The 22,945-nt window shown below is 37.5% G+C and overlaps 3 protein-coding genes across 6 annotated transcripts; 2 read left to right on the top strand and 1 right to left on the bottom strand.

Annotated features, from left to right (window-relative positions):
- Nucleotides 1-3,257: 3,257 nt before the first annotated feature.
- Nucleotides 3,258-7,530, top strand: LOC125208904 (RHOMBOID-like protein 9, chloroplastic). Of its 4 annotated transcripts, none has more exons than XM_048108428.1 (8): nt 3,258-3,391; nt 4,205-4,286; nt 4,416-4,751; nt 4,848-5,022; nt 5,124-5,289; nt 6,142-6,312; nt 6,745-6,899; nt 7,102-7,530. In XM_048108428.1, the coding sequence occupies exons 2-8, from the start codon at nt 4,223-4,225 to the stop codon at nt 7,319-7,321; spliced, it is 1,287 nt and encodes a 428-aa protein (XP_047964385.1). In that variant the 5' UTR covers nt 3,258-3,391; nt 4,205-4,222; the 3' UTR covers nt 7,322-7,530. The 4 variants fall into 4 exon arrangements, with proteins under 4 accessions (XP_047964385.1, XP_047964383.1, XP_047964386.1 ...); XM_048108426.1 differs by having other exon boundaries at nt 4,377-4,751; XM_048108429.1 differs by having other exon boundaries at nt 3,272-3,395.
- Nucleotides 7,531-14,955: 7,425 nt separating this feature from the next.
- Nucleotides 14,956-16,930, top strand: LOC125210527. The gene is made up of 4 exons (XM_048110070.1): nt 14,956-15,058; nt 15,413-15,834; nt 16,240-16,335; nt 16,886-16,930. Exons 1-4 carry the CDS (start codon nt 14,956-14,958, stop codon nt 16,928-16,930), a joined length of 666 nt encoding a protein of 221 aa, XP_047966027.1.
- Nucleotides 16,931-20,457: 3,527 nt separating this feature from the next.
- Nucleotides 20,458-21,507, bottom strand: LOC125210526 (protein ALP1-like). The gene has a single exon (XM_048110069.1). The coding sequence runs from the start codon at nt 21,505-21,507 to the stop codon at nt 20,458-20,460; it is 1,050 nt and encodes a 349-aa protein (XP_047966026.1).
- Nucleotides 21,508-22,945: the final 1,438 nt, after the last annotated feature.

Raw genomic sequence — 22,945 nt, 5'->3', positions numbered from 1 at the left:
TTTGACAAGTGTGCATAAATCGTGCAATGATGAGGTTTAAAAGATGTCAAATTAATTCCTATTACGCCTTTCTCACATGCTTCTGAAAAAGAAGAGTAATAGTGCTTCATCATGTTGGATTTTGAAAACATTTCTTTATTACATGTGAGTAACTATTCATCGCACTCTTCACAACACTATTCGTTTGTAGTTTTTTATCGCATACAACTTACCATGTACTGACTATGTCTTTTCATTTGTATGAGCATGCTTCGGAATTGGAGTTTTCCCGAAAATGATGCACTGACTGTCATAGCTCGTCTTTGTAATATCATAGATATACTTGGAGCATTTTCTACTTGTAAGAAATGGCCATATTCTGTAAATGGACATTTAATATCCATTAGAGCTATAGTTGTACACATGCAACTATTTGCTAACGTGTACACTCTATGTCCTATTAAAAATGAAACGTTTTTCTTTTTTGATTGTCCCATTAAAAATGAAACGTTTTCTTAACTGAAAACAACACTATCTCTACTTTTTCATCTCTCTTACTTTACTCTCACTTCATTAACTCACAAAACAACACTTAGGGCTGACAATCTTTGGCACGACGCGATAATACGACACGAACCCGCTCGAAATTAATGGGTATGTGTCAAAGCTTATTGGGTTCATGTCCTTGTCGTGTCGACATGATAACGACACAAAAATTTTGTGTAGTGTTCGTATTACACGTTAAGAAATAATATTATAATAATATTATTATTTTATTTATTTTAAAATTTCATTAGGTTTAGGCTAATAGAGCACTTAGTATTAGCATAGTGTCGTGTTCGTGTTACACGTTAAGAAATGGAGTAACATTAATATAGTGTCGTTATTGTGCCGTGTCATATATGTGTTGTTATCCAGTTTACTGCATTCGACCCGTCGAACCTAGGGGGTTTCATCCTTATGGATCTCTGGTGATCATTGGGTCGAAGCCCGTTCGGCGAACGCCATGCTGAGTTATCCCACGACGAGGGCTATCGGAACTGCCCCTGGTCAATCTCCGGTCTCCAATTGGGATGATCCCAGGAGTTCGGAATTAGCATATGCGCGGATGTAGGCCGCACAAAATTCCATCCCGTGTTAGGGTATGGGAAAGTCGTGGTCAAAGGGGCGGTTGATGGTTGTAGAAATTGACCCGAATCCTGCAGTTTGTACCCGGCGTAGGGCTGACTCAATGTGGGGTAGGTTGGATGCTGTGAACCAGGTGTTCGTCGCCACATGCAATGCGAGAGGCGTCAAAAGCGGAGGTATCCCAGTCGGTCCAAAAACAGGCGGCCTAGAGGCGACAACGGTTACCGATTTCGTGGGGATCAGGATCGGCAAAGATTGTGGAAGAAGGTCTGTAAACCAACCAGTGGTTGGGTATTATATAGGGGTTCCGCCTCTGAATGAGGCAGCACTAATCGACGATCGAATTCATCCATACGAGTTTCCATTCGCGCCACAGACGCCCCGAGATGCTCCAAGGTCGCGAGCACAGGAGTATCGGTTGTCCATCCAGTGCAAGCGACGTATCTATGCCGCGAGTCATCGCGAATGTGGGTACCGTACTTAGATTCTACGTTCGTCTGACACCGTATTGCTGGACAGCCATGAGTTCGGTGAAAGCATCAACTGTTAAGGATATTCTCCTTAACGAGATGCCGGATAACGGATAATATAAGTCTCGGGAGTCCTTCCCGTCGACAACCAAGACTAGGGTTTGCAAGAATGAAAATAAATAAGGAAATAGGCAAAATTATATTGTTCAATCATGAGGAAAACGATAACATAAGCCTATTTATAATCTAAGGACCCTAGGGTTGATTCGACAATTCGATTAGAGAAATAATCAACAAAGAAAACCCTAAAGGATCTTAAAGCCCAATTGACTGAATTGTTCAAATTTCAATAATTCAAAAGGAAATTAACTAAAGAAAACAAATGAAATAACTACTGCTAGTGCGACAACAAGTCGCCGAACCATGGCGGCGGCCGCGTTCGTCGCGAGGACCTCCTCTTCTTGATCGACGACGACGGTGTCGGGGTAGTCTACTCTTGCGTCGCAAAATCCAAATCTCCTACAGGCTCATTCTCCTGACTTCTCATAGATTCTTCCAACTCCTTCGTATGATATACTCCCCCTGTTCCACTGTAATGGAGTCTTTTTGCCATTTTGGTACATTACATAATAGAGGAGTCATTTTCTTTTTTAGGAAAACTCAACACATTTTTTGTCTCTTACTCTTACTCTCTATTATTTTATTCTTTGTTCATCTTTCTACCTTTTTCATTTCTTACTTTATTCTTCATTTACTTAACTCAGTAACCACAATTTTTCTTAAATTTCGGCCGAAAAGAAACGCTTTCACTACTATGGACTGTTCTCTGCTTTCCAGTTCCAACATTTGTGGCATCTAAAGCCAGGTTCAATAACGATAGTTCGATGAATGTTGCGCAACCACTCGAACCAGTCTGCAAAGGAGAAGGCTACGAATACTGGAGTATTCGGATGCAGACTCTACTATAGTTCTCAAGATCTATAGGACTTTATAGAACAGGGATTCCGACGAGGCGAACAGATTGTGGGAGAATAAGAAAAAAGACTCAAAGGGCAATCATCCAACAAGCGGTCCACGACAAACGTCTTCTCCAGAATCGCAACGGTGACTACCTCAAAGCAAGCCTAGTCAACCATGCAGAAAGAATTTAAAGGAGATTCATAAGTCATCGTTGTGAGATTATTCTCTCTATTTTTCTCTCTCTCCTTTATAATATCGTTTATTTAATATATTACACACTTTTTTTTTATTCTCCATGTCAGAAAGAAATGTCTCTACTATTATAATATTAATATTTGCGGACGGAGGTAGTACAAAATTTGTTTGTAAGCCATTTATATTATCTACAAGTTCGACTGATAAGATTATAAAATTTAATATTTTAGAGTCGCTGATGATAATCAACTATTCTATTATTAGGATACTTATATTCTATCCAAATTCAATTAATTATTCCCCCATTTTAAGTGATAGATATTTTTAAAATGAATGATACTTATATTAGTAAAATCCAAGCGGAACTGAGAAAATGTTAGATTGGTGAGAATCTTGAGAGAGGGGAGCTAGACGTTGACTCGGCGGGCCCACAAGATCGCGTAGAAAGAAAAGCAGTGGCTGTTGGATTAAGTCGTACACGTGTCGAAAAATGGTTGGGTGAAGCGATGATAAGGCAGAATTCCGTGCTTGTCCAAGTACGCACATAGACTTGAGTTCAAACTTGCTTTTTATGAAGCTACACTCTCTGGGGTGTGGGATCTCCTACAATCTGTCAACCACGTTTCTCCCTCGCTTGTTTCCTCCTAGTACAATTTAAGGTAGGTAGGTTACCTGTTTGTTGAAATGACTCAATCAAAATTTGTTTGGGGTTATGTTTGATGTTTGCATACGATAAGTCTCACTAGTTTTCTGTGACTGCCGTCGTCACTTTGTAAAGCTGCAAAAGCTAAGAGCGTAAAAGGTGTGTTGGAGCCGACTAGAAAACTTTACAATTATGATAAGTCACCCTCCCTCTGTCCCAACTAAATTGATTCAAAACTTTTGGGCATTTGTGTTGAAAAGGCGGGGAGAGGAATAAATTAGGAAAGATAAAGACAGAGTTAATTAGGTGATGGAATAAATTAAGAGTGATTGGATGTTTTGTTTTTTGTAAAAAAAAATTATGACTCAACTTAGTTGGACATCCTAAAATGGAATACGACGGAGGGAGTATCGGTTGTTGGGTTCTTGGTTTCTTCGTTTGATTGTTAATTGCATAAAGGCTGTTGTTTGCTCGATAGTGCTATCTTCATGTATCTTGTTTAAGATGTCTGACATTTGTTGTAGATTCATATATTCTGGCTGGTGCGATTTTTTTTAAAAATCATCCTCGGATGCTAATTCGTTGGTGATCAGAGCCTCTCTTTAGTCTTTATTGCTGGTTCCAAAGTGAGTTATGTGATGGATCAAATGCTGAAAATGTGTTTCTGTTCTCGTCGCATATTCACCTGAAATTCTTGCCTTGGAGTTTGTTACTATGGTTCATATATTGCTCTCAAAAACTGATGACTGTTGAATAGTTCTTACACTGTTTTGGTATCTTAGCAGAATACATGTCCATGAAACTTTAACAAATTCTTTTATGCTTGCAGTTATTGATTTAGATATACATGGCGTCAGTTTCGGGGACTCGTAGTTTGTTCTGTACAGATAATAATCTCTTATGTGCAAAAGGTAATAGGGAAAGAACCAAGACGGACTTATTTGTGATTTTACTTCCTTTTCAGCTCTTATTAATTCTATTCTGCAACATGCAATATTTAGGTAAGGGGGAGCTTGTCTCATGTGATGCTTTCCTTCCAGCAATAAAAAGAAACAGGTGGAAATGTGAAACTGGAACGAAAGTGGATGAGCTCATGCTTCAAGCATCTCTGCAACCGAGGAAACAAGAAGGCTTACTATGCCCCTCCATTACCAGGAGTCACCGAATGGAAAAATATTGCATAGTTACAAAAGCAACGAGTTCCTCTGTGGAGCATTTGAGTTCGTTGAATTCTTTTCTTGAAAAGCTTCACGACTACACAAAACAGCCTTCTTCAAGAGATTCTAAGGAGATGAGTGAATCATTTGGTGAAATTGATGATGTCAAAGCAGATAATGGACTCAGATCTCTAGAGAATTATCTTGTCAAAATTAAAGGTGGTAATATGGTCATACCACAAAAAAAATTTGTTCTAACAAGATACAGCTGATCATTTGCTAACTGTTTCCTCTTTTTTATCTTCCTGTTTTCAGAGGTGGAATCAGAAACCATTTTTAACAAAGACACAAAGGAGTCAGTAGATAGCTCAGCGGGGAAGGACCTCGGAATGGTTGGAGAGATGTCATTTAAAAATTATAAGGGATTAACACTCGCCAATATTGAAGGCAAAGAAAAATCTTGCATTGATGCCTCTGATTTCTATTTAATGTAATATGCGTTCCCTTCACGTCTATCTGCTGCACTGTACTGATTACACACCAAGGTTCATATTAACTTCTTGTTTATAAATAATTGTTTCATTAATGCAGTGGTGTATTGGTGTCAATAAACATAGCGGTTTTCCTCTTTGAGATTGCCACTCCAGTAAAGAGCTCTACTTTCGAGCTATTTTCACTGCCCACGGTTTATGGAGCGAAGATAAATAACTTGATCCTACAGGGAGAGTGGTGGAGACTAGTGACACCCATCTTTCTGGTACAAGATTGATGACTTGGTTCGTGCTTCATTTTTGTAATTAGTTTAGCTCCGTTTGACAAATATTCATGTGAAAACAATTAGATTAAAGTCTGCGAATAAATTAATATTTTAGATGCAGGAACCTAGATAACTGAAATTGAAATTTTAAAATGTTTCGTATAGACTAGAGAATAAAATTTTGGACATTCCAAATAAGTGGTTTTGCAAAAAAGGCCAACATGTTAACCTCCTATTGTCACTTTATTCTTCTTGTATTTAGGGCTTCATGTTAGTTTCTGTCCTTGGTTTTGTTCTGCTAAAACTATGTGCTTGAAACCAGAAATGCTAGCTATTTAAATCTATCTGTAACTATCGCAAACATGGAAGTATATTCGGTTTACATATGAGATGTTACTCAATGTACACTACTCTAAGTATGTGGCTTGGGCTATTTAATTGTGTACCTCAAATGTATTACTATAGGAGGGTAGGAGCACATTTGTGTTTATCAGCTATTGACCCCTTCTTTGGTTTTCTCGTCGTTAAGTGATTACAATGTTCACTCTACCTTAACTGTTAATATATTGCAACAAGAACACTTCGTGTTTAAGAAGACAAGCAGGAGGAACAGCAGTATTTATCTCTCTTGATGATTAAATTTTATCGATTTAAAAAGAATTAGATTCAGAAATTATGCAAATTTGAAATATTGATTCATAATTGCAGCAATTGCTCGAACTTGATTTTGTTAGACTTGTAGCTCTGCAAGATTACATGGTCTGTTTGCTACAATTCCGATACGTCCCTCTCCTATATTACAGTATTTTCTGTGTAAGTAATTCTATTTGCCTGAAGCTTAGTTCTTTGCAGCATTCTGGTATCATTCACATAGCCGTTGGGAGCAGGGCCCTTTTCACTTTTGGCCTTGAAGTATGCAGAAAATATGGCTCATTCACCTTCCTACTGCTATATGCTCTTGGAGGAATTTCTGGAAACCTATTCAGCTTTCTTCACACGCCAGAGGCATCCGTTGGTGGTACGGTAAGCTAATCACTGAAAATTTGCAGTTGCATATTGTTGGTCTTCACATATTTATTAGTCATCTGTTATTATTCTAGAGTTGCAGCTGATCAAGTGGAGGTTTAATGCATAGTCACTTTTGCACTTACACATTTTCCATAACATTTCCTTCCTTCTGGAAACTAAATGAACAGGTTCAAAGCCAAAAACAACTTGTTCCACATCGAAGTTATGTGATCTAGGAGATTCGATGATCAGTCTCGGATGGCTATAGAAATTTCTATACGTTTGATGCATATGGTTCTTTGCATGGAAATTTTTTTGCTTAGATTCAGCTAAAATCTATAAAATTTCCAGTTACTCACTTTCTGTCATGGACAGTGTGACCCTAGATCCCAAATGCTTAACTTTCATGTATGCTGAATTATATATAACCCGACTTTCCTTATGCAGGAACCAGTGTTTGCCATTATTGGAGCTTGGCTTATTTACCAATTTCAAAGCAAAGATGAGATATCAGGGGATGCTTATGAAAGAATGTTTCGGAATGCCATTATCACGACAGCTTGTATATGTGTCCTAAGCAATTTCGGCCCTATTGACGACTGGTACTGAGCTACCATTTACCTTAAACACCATAAGCATGCCTTGTTAGACTCTTTGAAGTTCATTGTCCTGTCATGCATAATCTTGTTGAGCCAACGGTATCACTTGCATTAAACTGATGAAGAGATGGTATCTCTAAACTATTTAAGAATAAAAACATATGTTTGTGATGATCATGACAATGACTCTGTATGGTGTTTGCAGGGCGCACTTTGGCACAGCTTTTGTGGGTATATCGTATGGCTTCGTTACGAGCCCAATCGTGCAAGTGAAGGATGCGTCTACAGAAGCAAGTCAACATGAAAGAATCACGTTTGTTAGACGGTATTCGGATCCTCGCAAATCCCTTTTGTATTTCTCCCTCTTCGTGTTGCTCTTGAGCTGTTTACCTCTTGTCTTCGAACCTCCAGTAGATCTGATTTGATGAGGATAGTTTGGTATCGATATTTCCATTACATGATTCATACATAGTTAGTATCCACACTCCACAGAGATAAGTTGCCTTTCATCAATTTCACAAGTTTAAATAGAACTTCAATCTGCTCTCTCGCTAACTCTGTGTGAGTGTCTTGTAATGTAAACTATACTTATAAATTGATTTAAATGAAAGATATACTTTGTGTTCTGGCCCAATCAACAAAATTATCACTTGATCATTTAATTATGCAAATGCAACTCTGCTGAACTAGCCATCACCAGATTTAGTTCTTTATTCCGCAATTAATTGTGCTCTAGTTATACTACTTACTCCCTCACTTAAAAAGTTCATATTCTTAGTGACATGGGATTTTATGAAGAGTTGTTAAGTAAAATAAATATAGAAAAAAAATAGTTTAATATTTAAATGAGAACAGAGGAGAGAGGGATTTATTTCCAAATATAGCAATGGGCATCTTGAATGAGACAATTAAAATGGAAAGGTGGACATCTTGAGTGAGACGGAAGAAATTCTATTAATTACCCAATTTGATGTGCTTGATTACACTATTTATTACTACCTCCGTCCTTGAAAAATAATAACTTTTAAAATGACACGGATTTTAATGCACACTTGGTAAAGTAAGAGAGGATAATTGATAAAGTAAAATAGAGAAAGAGAAAATTAATAAAGAGAGAGAGAGGAAGACAGAGAATGGTGTTAGTGGATTGTGAGGTCCACGTCCTAAAATAAATAGTTTAGAAAGTTTTTATTTTTAAGAGACGACCAAAAATGAAAATAATTTATATTTTTAAGGGACATATTATTATTACTCTATTTATTACTTTATCTATTCCTGAATATAAAAACAAATTTTATCATTTTATGATGTCCACAATTTTAAAGTATATATTTTTTTCCATTTATAGTAAGTAGACTTCATACTATATGCACTAACCCATTACTTTCACATTCTATTGTAAAACTATGTATTCCCTCCATAAACGAAAACTATTAAGAAAATAGAAAGTTTTTCTCATACTTTATTCACATTTTCTTTTCTCTCGTACTTTACTCACTTCTTCTCTCTCTTACTTTACCAATTTCTCATTAAAATTCGTGCAGTCTACATATTAAATTTTTCCAGGACGGAGGGGATATAAAAATGGATTTTACATTCCACTAATTTTTTTGTTTTGTTTTCAAAGTCAAATAATTTATTAAAAATTTACATCCAAGTTAAAAGGTGCCCTTTAATCGTGGACCAATGAAGTATATAATATATAATGAAGTCTAGTTAATATTTTTCACTGAAAATTGAAATATAAAAAACTAGAAACACTAAGTCTAGATTATTAGTTAAGCCAAAAAAATAATCAATTAGCAAATGGAAAATAGATATATAAAAACGCTGATCATAATTCAATTCGTGAATCCTAGTTAATTATTCTAAAGCCTTTTGTGCTAATATAAAATAAATTTATATTGAGGGAAAAAGATCAAAAGCTACAATATTTGGTTTTCAAACGGAGTAACAATGGAATGAAATTATTAAATTAGATATCATAGAATGAAATTATTAAATTAAACTTTGAATTGGAAGTTTGAATATAACTAAAACTATAGATTTTGAGCTTTAGTAATTTTTGAAAGAATTTAAATTTTAGTTTTAGTATCAAAATGTGCTTACAAATTACATGTTAATAATAATAAAAAATATTTGGACATTGTGTTCATATAAAAGAAAATGAAAATGGTCGACTAAATTGTATACATGTGGAGTAAAAAGATGATAACGTATTCTGAAAGCAATGCAATGATGCTCCATTCTCGTGATTAGTTGAATCATGTAGTTAAAGTTACTCCTAGCGTGCTACAAAATTAAATTGAGCAAAGAAATCTGCTGAAAAGAAGCAAAAGAGAGCCAGCGGAGAGAGAAGACAAAATAAACTGTGTGGTGCGTGCGAGTAACATCTAATGGTAGAATGGTTAATGCACGAGGCTATAAAGGCATTTAAATTTGTAGATATTTCAAAGAAAAAAGAATGAATGGCGTGATATGGGAAAAGATAAAAAAAAAAAAAAAAAAAAAAAAAAAAAAAAAAAAAAAAAAAAAAGAGTTAATTGGACATAAGGATGGAGATAAAGGCAACTAGTGAAGCAACACCAATGAGGGTTCAATCCTACACAAGCAATCGCGTATTTTCATCATTGCTATGGGCCGGTGATAGGTCAGTCTACTCCATCTGGATCTAATACTTGGATAGATTCAAATGATACTCTCTCCGTCATCAAAAAATTGTTTTTTTGGAGAGAGAAGAAAAAATGAGTTAAGTACGAGAGAGAAAAATTTCATTTTTAGAAATGAGACGTCACAAAATAATAAAATGGCACTATTTTTTTTTTTGAATGGTGGGAGTATCTTACTCTAACATGGGAACATGAAAAATATTTTCAGGCCGTAGAAAGGAATGTATACGGATATGTCAAAGAAATTCAGACATTAGTTTCTAATTTTGGAATGCATTTAACTTTTACCTCGTATCATCAAAGGACGAGTATTATTCCCGTATCATCAAAGGACGAGTATTATTCCCTTCATTCCTTGTTAATTTAGACATTTCTTTTTTGCACGGAGTTTAAGAATAATGCATTAAACGGGTGGCGAATAAAATAAGAAAGAACAAAGTAAGAGAGAGAGTTGCCAAAAATAGAAATAACTCAATTATTTTGGAACTTCCCAAAATATAAAAATGACTCAATTAACATGGAACGAAGGGAGTATCGCCGAGGTCTATGTATATATTCTCTTTATCAATTATTAAATGCTCATATTTAAAAAAAAATGTATAATAATGTAGATGGAAAAAAATAGTAGAATGTAAAAGTAGATATTTTGGTACGTCATAGATTTTAATGTAAAATTGATAAAATAGGAAAAAAGATAAAAAGAAAAAGTAATTGAAGTGTTGTTTAGTAGGGTGTGGGGTAGATCTATTTTATACGAGAGAAAACTTGCCAAAATTAGAAGTAATGAAACTATTGTTTAGAGACAAGAAAGCAATAAAATGTGAGGTTGATTTAGCGAAAATAGCAAAATGAAGAGGGAAATATGGTGTGTATGCAGATTAGAGAGACGTAGAGTGAAAGCAGGAGAGAGAGGTATGGCGTACGGAGGAGGAAGAAGGGGTGGTGGTTGTTAACGCACAAATACATCGATGGCAACCAGAACCATCCCTGTACAAAACATGGTGATGTAGTCTTTGTTAGTTTGCTTTTTACATACAATTTTTGTAAAGCCCACAAACCTTATCATTTCATCTTTTTGCCCTAGATGAGCATATAGTGAGATCAACTGATTATAATAGCCGACAACAAAGATGTTTAGGGTTTAGTTAGTGACTCCATCTCATCCAGAAGCTTCTCCATGCCACCAAGATCAGATCGAAACAGGATACGGGAAAAGGTGGCTGTGAGAATGGAAACAAAACGGCTCTCATCTTTGATTCCACCGAAAGTCTTTACTACTCTTCGATCACAATATGTAATTGTTCGTCTGACTTGATTGAAGATCCACACGATTCAACGAACTAGTTTTACCACCCGTGCTATGCACGGGCCATAAGATTTTCAAATAATGAAGATAAATTCTAAGGTAAGTATATTAAAATATAAAAAGGGATAACAATAATATAATTATGTTTATAGTGCTAATTAAAATAAATATTTTAATAAGTATTCATAAAATTATAAACAATAATAAAAAGAGAAATGTACTTTTCTCAACCTACTCTTTTGAAATATTTCATATAAACCAAAACGATTATATACCGTTTAAATTTTTTATATGAGTGAAATAAAATAAAATAAATTAAATGACAAAGAGGAGGTGTGCGACTAAGGATTAAAGAATTTAGAATAGTATTATAAAGTAATTAAATTCACGTGTTAAAAGTAAAATCCTTTGATGAACCAATTAAAATCATTCTTCAACTTTAAAAATTAGAAATAAAGTGCAATTATGTGGATGTTAAGAGCATCATTAACGCTGCTGGGCCGGGCCGCAACTTGCGAGTCCCGGCCCGATTTCAGCGTTGGAGGGGGGAGAGTCACGGCCCGGGATGGTCCCGGGGCCACAGTTCCGTCCCTGGGCCGCTCCCGTGGTCCGGCCCGGCTCAGGGTTATATGCATCGGGACAGGCCGCAAACTCCCAAAATTTTTATTTTTATTTTTATTTTTTATTTTTTTGCCATTTTATTATATCCATTTCTTCAACATTCTTCCACCAATTTCTCCATTTCTATCCTCTAAATTATTTTAATATTTTTTCTAGGATGTAATTTTTATTTTCTAGGTCTTAATAATTTTTTTTTAGGATTTGTAAAATTTTTTCCTCGGATTTTTAATTTTCTATTTTTTGACTGAACAATGAATTTTCCCGGTTTTAATTGTTCAAATTCTATTTTACGATTAAAATATGTTGTAGTTGTGAATAGTGCAAATGAATAGTTGTGGTCTGAGTTGTGGCCTGCGGGATTAATGGAGTTGTGGCCTGGAACCCCTAATTTGAGGGAATGATGACGTGGAGGGACTTGCGGCCCAAATCCGGGACGGGGTTAAGGATGCTCTAAATGAAACAAATGTACTCTATGTGTCTCACTATAAGTGAGGCGTTTTTTTCGGCCGTTGTTTTGCGAAAATAATGAAAAATAGTAAGAGTGAAGAGAAAGTAATGTAAGTAAGAGAATAATGTAAATATGACTCTCTCCTGTATTATTCTCTCTCTTACTTTACTTCCGATCCACTTTCAATTTAAATATTTATTATTATTTTCGCAAAACAACAGTCGAAGCCCGAAAAAAAACGTCTAGCTTATAGAAGGACAAAGAGAGTAGTAAAGAATAGTAACATCTTATTAATCATATAAGAGTATATAACTAAATAATTTAGAAATTAATATAGAAAACACAAAGGAATGTGTAAATTAATTATATATACAATGGGAATATCAACGGATCCACCGATATCAACTACCCCAAAAAATTTATTATTAGATGAATAAAAGTAAATTAACTATAATAAAATCACAAATCAATAATTATTTAAAAATTTTAGAAAATTAGAGAGAATTAACACATTTACAAAACAATTACAACATAAAAGCACAATTTCATTACAAAAATCCAAAATTTTCTAAATTAAGACATAAATTGACAAAGGGGCCGATGATTTTTTATTAAATTTAACTCACAATCCAATTCAATTATAAAGAAAAGTCCAAAAAAAATAAAATGCCAAGCCCAATCTCAGATACATTACAATAGCCGAAAATAAAGGCCCAAACGATTTTTAAACAAAAGCAACACTTAGTTATTCATACTTAGTTCTAAAACCTTATTAACTCAAAAACATATAATGCTTCTGTCAAACAATTTGTGCCGCCACAAGTGTGACATCTTTTCTGGGACGGAGGGAGTATTAATAAAAATTTAGTTAAGAAACTTATATTCCAACATATGAATATCAGTTGAAGATAAACGTCTCCCAATGCTCTCCCTAAAAACTCCCTTATTTCTCCCTAACTCCTGCCACATCAGCGCCACATCAACACCAAAATTTATCCCCAATTTTTAGCCAACTTTTAGCCAACTGCTCCAATGGTTTCTCCCTTATTTCTCCCTTATTTCTCCCTAACTCAACATTTCATTTTTACATCATCATTTTTAATATTGTTTAATTTTCCCTACAAATGTGTTTAATAAATAGATTTATAATGAACAATTCATCGTTGTATTAATCATTGGAAAATATAATACAACGAGAAAAAAAAAAAACTACAAATAAAAACCATAAAAAACAAAGATTTAAAAAAAACTACAAATAAAAATCATAAAAAACAAAGATTTAAAAAACAAAGATTTAAAAAAAACTACAAATAAAAACCATAAAAACAAAGATTTAAAAAACAAAGATTTAAAAAAAAAAAAAAAATTATCGCCGATTTATCGCCGAATCGCGCCCACAGTGGGCGGCGATGATTCGGCGATAAATCGGCGATAATAAGGGAGTTGGCGATAATAAGGGAGTTTTATCACCGAATTATCGCCGAATTCACTCCAACGCCGACCCATTGGGAGTGCTCTTAAGGCTGCTAACTTTTCTTGTATCTTGCAGGTTTGAGAAGAAAATTTAACAAACATAGAACGAAAAACATCCACTACAGAGGATCAAGAGTGTGTTTCAAAACGCATAAAACAATAAGGTAAAGACTCTGAAGCTAAGATCAATAAACAGTTGCACGATTCAGTTCATATGAATGTTGGCAATGTAATAAATAATTATTCAACAATGCTACTTTTTGAATATTGCAGATTTGAAAGGAAGCCACTAAAAATCATGAAATGAAGAAGATTTATTCGAAGCAGATGAAAAGAGAACAAATTTGGGAAGAAAGAAATGTGGAGGTAAAAAGGCTGAACTACCTAATATTTCATTTGCTTGTTTCAGTTGATAGTAATTTTGGAAGGATAATCAGTAAGTTTTATAGAGGAAAAAACGTGGGCTTACATAAGAGCATCCGCAATGGTCGGCTAGCGACCGGCTAGCCGATTCGTCGCACTGGCCGATCGGCTAGCCGAACCATTGCAATCGGCCAGCGCAAAATCGGCGAGCGGATCGGCGTGGGCTCGCCGATCGCTCGTCGCTGGCCGAAACGCTAGCCGATCGGCTAGCCGCCATTGTGGAAGCCCGATCGGCCAGCACCGATTTTCGATTTTTTTTTTTAAATCTTTGTACTTTTTTCGCAGCCCACTACCACCGGCCTGGAGGAAGTGGACGGAGGATGAGTACGCCGCGGTGGCCAAGGGGTGGTTGGAGGTGTGCGACGATCCAGCTGGTTGCGAACAACCAGCGGATCGTCAACATGTGGGCGAAGATTAGTGCTGCCTATAAGAGGCAGCGCCCGCACGGAAGGACTTCAAGCAACGAGGAGGTCCGGAAGGGGTGGGAGCGCACCGGGGCCGCGGTTGGCCGTTTTGCGAATTTGTACGCCAACGCCCTCCGTCGGCTCGTGAAGTGGGCAGACGAGGACGACGCCAGGAGGATAGCCGCGAGTCAGTTCCCCTTGGAGGGGAAGTATAAGGAGTTCACCTTCGGGAGTGCTTCTTGTTGTTGAAGGACTCGGAGAAGTTCCGGAAGTGGCGGCCGTTGTAGTGGGAGACGTTTATTTGCGTTTTTCTAGTGATAGATTTTTGATTTTGAAGAATGTTTTGTTGATACCTTCTTTTAGAAGAAATTTAATTTCAGTTTCTAAATTGTCTTTTGATGGATATTCGATTTCTTTTGATGACAATTGCGTTATTAAGAAAGATGGCTCTTATATCTGTCGTGGTATCATGGAAAACAATCTGTACACAATCACTTCTACACAATTTAATCAACGTAAATCAGAACTCAATGCTACATCGAAAATTTCTAAGAAAAGAAAAGAACCTTCAACTTCAATGAATGAAACGTACTTATGGCACCTTAGACTTGGTCATGCCAACGAAAGAAGGATTCATGCGATGGTTGATCAAGATCTTATTAAAGGTCTTGAGAAGGAACCGTTTTCGAAGTGTGAGTCCTGTCTCGAAGGCAAGATGACTAAGAGACCTTTTAGGTCAAAGGGGAATAGGGCCAAGGAAGTACTTGAGCTCATTCATACTGATGTGTGTGGACCAATGTCAACCGAGGCAAGGGGCGGTTTTCGATATTTCGTCACCTTTACAGATGACTACTCGAAAATCGGATACATCTATTTGATGCGCTACAAGTCTGAAACTTTTGACAAGTTCAAGGAGTTTAAGTCTAAAGTAGAGACGCATCATGGTAAGAGTATCAAATGCCTGCGATCTGATCGCGGAGGCGAATACCTAAGTGCCGAGTTTTTGGACTATTTATCAGTGGCGGGAATTGAATCCCAAACGACTGCGCCGGGCACACCCCAGCAGAATGGCGTGGCTGAAAGAAGGAACAGGACCTTATTGAATATGGTCCGATCGATGATGAGTTATGCACGGTTACCTGTTTCGTTTTGGGGTCACGCTTTGCTTTCAGCAAACTATCTTTTAGACAACTTACCTTCTAAATCAGTTCCTACTACCCCATATGAGTTGTGGAATGGGCGTAAGCCCAATCTGGAACATCTCAGAGTATGGGGGTGTCCGGCTCATGTATTGGAAAAGGATCCAACTAAGCTGGAATCTAGGACGGAGGTTTGTGTGTTTATAGGATACCCTAGAGGAACGAAAGCTTATGAATTCTATAGTCTCAGAGATCAGAAAGTGATTGTGAGCACTCATGCCACATTCTTAGAGGAAGACTATGTAATGAATCATAAGCCCAGCAGTGAGATAGCTCTTGAAGAGCTCACTCAAGTTACAACTTCCATTAACCAAGAACAATTACCTAGTGTACAAACAATTCCAGAAATTTCAACTAATACTCCAGATATTGTAGTGCCGCGCCGCAGTGGGAGGGTCTCTCATGAGCCCGATAGATACATTGGTTTGGGAGAGTGCATGGATCACTCCTCGGACAGCAATGTACTTGATCCCTGGAATTTTGCAGAGGCGCAGGCAGATGTCGATCATTGCGAATGGGTGAAAGCAATGGATTCGGAACTACAATCAATGATAGACAAGGACGTCTACGATTTGTCTGTCCTACCCGAAGGCTGTACTGCCATTGGGAGCAAATGGATATACAAACGTAAACGTGGACCCGATGGACGAGTTAAAGTCTTTAAGGCAAGACTAGTGGCTAAGGGGTATACCCAAAAGGAAGGCATCGATTACGATGAGACCTTCTCCCCAGTGGCCATGCTCAAATCGATCCGCATACTTTTGTCTATAGCAGCTTACATGGATTGGGAAGTATGGCAGATGGACGTCAAGACTGCGTTTTTAAACGGGAGTCTTGAGGAGACCATCTACATGGAACAACCCGAAGGCTATGTAGTAAAAGGCAAGGAACACATGGTTTGGAAGCTTAAGAAGGCCATTTATGGCCTCAAGCAAGCATCTAGATCATGGAACCAGTGTTTCGATCAAACAGTTCAAAAGTTTGGATTCGAAAAATGCCCCAATGAAAGCTGTGTGTATAAGAAGGTTGAAAAAGGAAATGTTGTGTTCTTAGTTTTATATGTAGATGACATTCTTCTAATTGGAAACAATAAAAAGATGTTGTCATCAGTACGAACTTGGTTGTCCAGCCAGTTCGAGATGAAAGATATGGGTGATGCGGGACACATTCTCGGTATCAAGGTTCTTAGGAACCGAGGTAAGAGAATGTTGTGCTTATCCCAAGAATCTTACATCGATACAGTACTTAGACGCTTTAGCATGCAAGATGCCAAGAAAGGTTTTCTACCTTTTAGACATGGCATCCATTTATCTCAAGAGATGTGTCCTAAGACAGCATCTGAGATAGCAGAGATGAGAAGAATACCATATGCCTCGGCAATTGGTAGTCTCATGTATGCTATGCTTTGTACTAGACCCGATATCTGCTTTGCTGTTGGCATGGTAGCAAGATATCAATCTAATCCCGGCCAAGGACATTGGACTGCCGTAAAGAACATACTCAAGTACCTTAATCGGACTAAGGACTATGTTCTAGTTTACAATGCAGCCGAGCTCTGTCCTTTAGGATATACAGATTCAGATTTTCAATCTGATGTAGATTCGAGGAAATCAACTTCCGGATATGTGTTTACCTTAGGAGGTGGAGCCGTAATTTGGAAGAGTGTAAAGCAGAAATGCATTGCAGACTCTACCATGGAAGCCGAATATGTGGCCGCTTCGGAGGCTGCAAAAGAGGCTGTATGGCTTAAGAACTTCCTTCTGGACTTAGGTGTGGTTACGAATATGCCCAAGAGCATCACCATTTATTGTGATAATTCTGGTGCTGTGGCAAATTCGAGGGAACCACGTGCTCATAAAGCGAGCAAGCACATAGAGAGGAAGTATCATATCATTCGAGATATAGTGCAGAGAGGAGACATACAAGTGGTCAAGATTGAGTCAGAGAACAACCTGGCAGATCCTTTCACGAAGGCATTAGCGGTAAAGCCGTATGAAAGCCATGTTGAAGGAATGGGAGTTCGACTAATTCAAGACCTCAATCCGCTTTCAGTATAAGTGGGAGATTTTAGACGTTAGCACATTTTTTTGTATACTCGAAAGTGTTTTGAGTATAAGTGGGAGATTGTTAGAGTTTGTATACTAGAAATCACGTTTCGAGTGATTGAATACTGTAAAACTCTTATTTTATTTTCCAATAAATAAAACAGATTATTTTTGTCATAATGTTGTTATGTTTTACATTTAATGGATGTTAATGCATGTTTAAGTGTATAAGTTAACTTAACAAAGTCTATGTCTTTGTTTTAGTAGACCGGTTGTGGGCGTCGTCCACTTTAAGGTAATACGGTCAGTTCTAAAACAAAGAAAAAGATGAATTTCACAACCTAGATGGAATTTGACTATCCATCGAGAAAGGTTGCAATGTCAGTCCGCATATTTCTAAGCCTTACTGAAATAAGATGACATTGGTGTGGTATAGCACTGAACGGATCTAACAGCGAGACTTGCCTTAGGCTATCTACTGAAAGGCGAGGTCTTGATAAATATTTGTTTCTTAATCAATGTAGGTTAGCATTGAGCATACGGTATTGATTATGCACTACTTTGACTTATCAAATGGTGCGGGTTTTTCGTAACCCAATGATCCTGATATATTGGGTAGTGGTGATCGATATCTAGCGGTGCTAGGATTGCTATTATATTGAATCGTGCGCGAGCTGAGTCTCGTTTGATAATGTCCTCAAGAGGAGCGCGAAACAAGGTTTTATTATTCGGAACCTAGCTAGTTGGAGTGTGATTACTCTATGAATAATAAATAAGCGTTTCATGCTAAGTCCACTCTTGGAATTAATAAGAAGTTAATTAATTAAGTCAATAGCAGACATTAATTAATTAATGGACATTTTAATCTTAAGCACGGGAAATGAAAGTTAAACGGAAACCCGGATTACTTGTAATTTCGGATTTGGATGGGGAGAGTTCAATATTACTTCTGTAGTGGCTGCTCGTAATATTCCAATTATAACTTATATTAAATTGTGGGTTCAATTTAATTAGTAAAAAGTAAATTGGATGAGCCCATATCCAAAACCTTCCATAGATCCCTGTCTGGGCCCAAAAGGAACTTAATATAAATAGGAGAATAAAGGAGACAGAAATAACACAATTTTATTTGCTAAAATTTTCGAAAATTTCAGCTGTCACAAGCTGTAGGAATTTTCGAATTCCTCTCCTATTCCAAAAAGGATTTCTTCTGTCTTCTTTATTTAAGTCCTAGTATTCTAGTAAGATCAGCCCACACTGATATTGGGATACAGTTCGGGAACCAGAGAGAAGATTTGTGGTTTAGTACTCAAAGCATCACGTGGAGAAGAAGCTAGCCATCTTCAATTCTTTGGAGAATTAATTAGGTATTTTTCTGCTCCGTAGAAAAGCATGTTTTAGGTTTCAATATTCTTAAAGCATGATTGATTCAAGTTATGAGCATGATACATGTGATAATTACGCGAATAGCTTTTGTCTAAATAATCTGCTAAATAGATCTGATTATTATGTGATTAATTTATGCGCCAATTAATTATCGTTCATGAAATATATTATTATGATTAGTAAAATATTAAATATGTATTATATAAAAGGTTTAGTAAATCTTAGAATAAATAGAGTTTAGTATAGTCTGTCAGTTGGAAACCGATTACATTTAATATATAGAATTTATTACAACCACCTGGAAACATAATATTACGGTTAGTAAAGTATAAATGAAATAGTTTATTAGCTGAAGTAAATCTTAGTATACATCTTAATAAACAGAGTATTATTATTACAAAGAAAAAAGAAAAAGATGAGATGGCAAGTATGAGAGGCAACAAAGCCTACTCCTACTGATTCTGAACTTAGTTTTTAAAAAGAGGTATCTAATTCTTGCTTTTTAATTGTTTTTACTTTAATACTATGACTGCTACACATTCTATCATCTATGATTAATACAAAAATATTAATCATATGCTTACTACAATTCTGCACATTCTTTCTATTTAATCTATGAATATAAAGTATGTTCACAAATAGGTTAGGAACTTAGTCCTAATGGGTGCACATTAACTTCTATAACTGCTTATCATTTCATGATCTAGAATACTATTCATAGAATACTAAAGTTTATCATTACAGACTTTTAAACTTATAATCTAGATTTTAAATATAGAACCTAACACGTTTTTTAACTTTGTTCAATGAGACCTTGCATTGGAATCTGATAAAGTAATTGCTATTGATTTGCATGAATGACTTTTGTAGTCTTTTGTTCTCCATTTAATAACCTGCCACCACCACCCCCCCCCCCCTATTTTTTATGTTATAAATATGTGATTTTATTATCTAACTATTCATATCACAGGTATTAATTGCATTGGTAGAAAATGTGAATCTCTCTCAGTATTTTTTTAAATTTTAAATTGAATCAAGATTCTGTCAATTATTAAAGTATAAACGAATTCTTCATATTTCTCTGGGTCGAAATCCATCAAAATAAATTCTTCTTTAGGGCATCCACAATGGATGCCCTAATGCATGCCCCAGTGAGAGCCCTAGTGGTTGCCACGTCAGCATGCTCTATCTTTCTGCAATGGTGGAGTCCTATTGCATGCCCTATCTCTTATCCACTTTTCATTTCAATTTTAGTTTTAATTTTTTTTATGTTTACCATATAAATAGCAAAATTAGACTTCTAAATTAAAGAACTAGCAAAAAACATACATTACTTAATTTTTTTTTTTTTTAAGTTACACAAAAAAGAGGTACAATTTCAACGACCACTACATGCCCAAACTTCTTCAATCATGTCGTTCATGAGATCAAGATGAGCATGTTGGTTGCGCATGCTCTCATGAGCTTGTAATCTCTCGTTGAGTCCATAAGGTAAACCTCGAACGACCGGCGGGGCTGCATGACCTGCGCTCGGAGCGGCTTCATCGTCGGACCACTGGCTAGCTGCACGACCTTCGTCGTGAATAATCATGTGTGCAAGATGATGCACGCGTACATGACATTGGCGATATGATGCTTGTACCAGGAACAGGCCGGGCCTTTCACTATTCCCCAACGCGTTTGAAGCACACCGAATCCTCGCTCCACGTCCTTCCGTGCAGCCTCCTGCTTTGCCGCAAAAAACTCTCTCCTCGCACCCGTTGGGCAGGAGATCGTCTTCAAGAAAACTGGCCATCTCGGGTAAATGCCGTCGGCTAAGTAGTACCCCATATGATGTTGTCGTCCGTTGGCAGTGAAGCTGATAACCGGACCGTTGCCATTGCATTGCTCGGTGAAGAGACTGGACGAGTTCAGCACATTGATGTCGTTGTTGGACCCCGCCACGCCAAAGTGAGCATGCCAAATCCAAAGACTGTGATCAACGATTGCTTCAAGGATCATCGTCGGGTGGGTACCCTTATACCCACTGGTGAATTGGCCTCTCCACGCTGCAGGACAATTCTTCCACTCCCAGTGCATACAATCAATACTCCCTAACATTCCAGGAAAGCCGTGCACCGTATCGTGCATCCGCAGCAGGTCCTGGCAGTCTTGGGCATTCGGCTTGCGCAAATATGTGGCGCCGAAGGCGTCAATAACGCCCGCACAAAAATTTACCAGACACTCCCGGCCAGTTGTATCCCCGACGTGAAGATACTCGTCAAACATGTTCGACGTAGTGCCGTATGCCAACTGACGAAGCGCAACAGTGCACTTCGTCAGCGGGGATGGACCCTTTCTATGGGCCGCATCTTCCCGCCACTGGAAGTACTCGTCGCGCGCCTCCAACGCGTGAACAATCTGGAGAAACAGCTCTCGCCGCATCCTAAACCGTCGGCGAAAAACCGGCGCGCCCCACCGGGGATGTTCGGCGAAGTAGTCCTCGAACAGACGTTGATGAGCTAGGACATGCTCTCGACGGACGGATGTCCGTCGGCGGATGGGCCTCGGGACCTGCTCTTGGGCCTGCTGTTCGGCTTGCTCTTGCTCATGTATTGCACGAATACCGGCGAGAATCTGGTTCCCGAAAGCAAACATTGCGCGTTCCATAGACCGACCAATATCTTCCCCGGGAAATATTTTGGAAAAGTGAGTGAAAGAGATATTGCTATGGAGAGAGAGTTGAGAGAGATGTGTGAGAGTTGTGTGAAAAATGAGTGAAATGAAGGTATATTTATAGAATTGAAAAAGAAAAAAAAAAAAATCAAAAACGCGTGATCGGGCTCGGGCGTGATCGGGCGCGGCTCTGCAATGGGCGCCCGATCTCGCGACCGAGGGCTACAATGGATGCCCGACCGCGCCCGAGCCCGATCTCGGCCGATCGGGCGCGCGATCGGGCATCCATTGTGGATGCTCTTAGAGTTTTGCAAAGATGCTTGGTTCAAAAAATGAGATTTCTTCGTCCTATTGTTCAGGTTCTAAATGTATGCAGACTAATATTTTGTTTTTATGTTTGTTCAGATATTTATTGCATTGGAATCTGGAGTAAATATGTATCTCAATCCCTTTTCAAAAATGAATATATAAGTTTATCTGATATCTCTATATTTGTAATAGAATAGGTTTAAGTGCACATACCAATAAAAGTATAGATAAAAAACGAAAAAAAAACAAAATAACAAATCTTGGAACCATAAATTGCTTTCAGATTTCGTGTAAAAACAGTAACAATCGCACGTGAAAGAAGCCAAGTAATAAAAACAAAAATACACAGAACTTCATTTTCCCGCCTAAAACAGTGACAGGTGGCAGTTTAAAAAACTGTCACTTTATATATTGATAGATTTCACCAATAGTTGTGTACGTGATATTTGGGGGAAAGGGAAACGCTCAATTTTTCGTGAATTCAAATAAAGAAGCAATGCATGGTAAATCAGCAAATCGTAATAAATAGTAAAAACAGAATCAGATTAAATACCTGCGTATGATATGGAACCCGAGTAGATCCTCCGGCATAGTGGAGTTTGCCCTCGGTAGGAAGGGGAACAATTTTTCAGCCGTAGCTGTTGAGAGAAGGAGTTCATGAATAAGACAGAGATGATTTTTTTTTTTTTTTTGAGAGAAACACTTACAATTTCCAATCCTCAGGTGGCAAAGCAAAAGGAACAAACAAATTAAGCATCAAGGCGCAGTTAATTACGAAGTTAAAAAAATATATATTATATATTAAACACGCAATTAACGCACAATAGTATTCCTCGATGACGAGATCGCTCAATTTCTGGCTGAATCAGATGGCCTTGACGACGGTGGAGGAATCGGCGGCGGCGGTGTCTAAATCGTCATCTGGATCGTAATCGCCCCTTCTCCAGACAGGGCTTGGCCAGCCAGTGGCGGACACACAGCCAAGGGAGGAAGGGCTTAAGCCCTCCCCAAATCATTTTTTTTTAATATTTCATACTTCAAAAAATTTCGAAATATCTGAAAAAATGTCTTTAGCCCTCCCTAAATTGATGTATCTGAAGTCTAAAATGTG

The sequence above is a fragment of the Salvia hispanica genome, chromosome 3, assembly GCF_023119035.1.
Source record: "Salvia hispanica cultivar TCC Black 2014 chromosome 3, UniMelb_Shisp_WGS_1.0, whole genome shotgun sequence".
NCBI classification, from domain to species: Eukaryota; Viridiplantae; Streptophyta; class Magnoliopsida; order Lamiales; family Lamiaceae; genus Salvia; species Salvia hispanica.
The sequence above is the reverse complement of the archived record's forward strand: the minus strand, read 5'-3'. Positions and strand labels throughout refer to the sequence as shown.

Excerpts from the sequence above, each read along its gene's own strand:
- LOC125208904 (XM_048108426.1), top strand. The coding sequence starts at position 4,223 with ATGGCGTCAGTTTCGGGGACTCGTAGTTTGTTCTGTACAGATAATAAT. Across the intron at positions 5,023-5,123 it reads GCCTCTGATTTCTATTTAAT|TGGTGTATTGGTGTCAATAA; the intron begins GTAATATGCGTT and ends TCATTAATGCAG. Across the intron at positions 5,290-6,141 it reads TAGTGACACCCATCTTTCTG|CATTCTGGTATCATTCACAT; the intron begins GTACAAGATTGA and ends AGTTCTTTGCAG.
- LOC125210527 (XM_048110070.1), top strand. The coding sequence starts at position 14,956 with ATGACTAAGAGACCTTTTAGGTCAAAGGGGAATAGGGCCAAGGAAGTA. Across the intron at positions 15,835-16,239 it reads TGCCGCGCCGCAGTGGGAGG|ATGGACGTCAAGACTGCGTT; the intron begins GTCTCTCATGAG and ends GAAGTATGGCAG. Across the intron at positions 16,336-16,885 it reads TAAAAGGCAAGGAACACATG|CAAGATATCAATCTAATCCC; the intron begins GTTTGGAAGCTT and ends TTGGCATGGTAG.
- LOC125210526 (XM_048110069.1), bottom strand. The coding sequence starts at position 21,507 with ATGTTTGCTTTCGGGAACCAGATTCTCGCCGGTATTCGTGCAATACAT.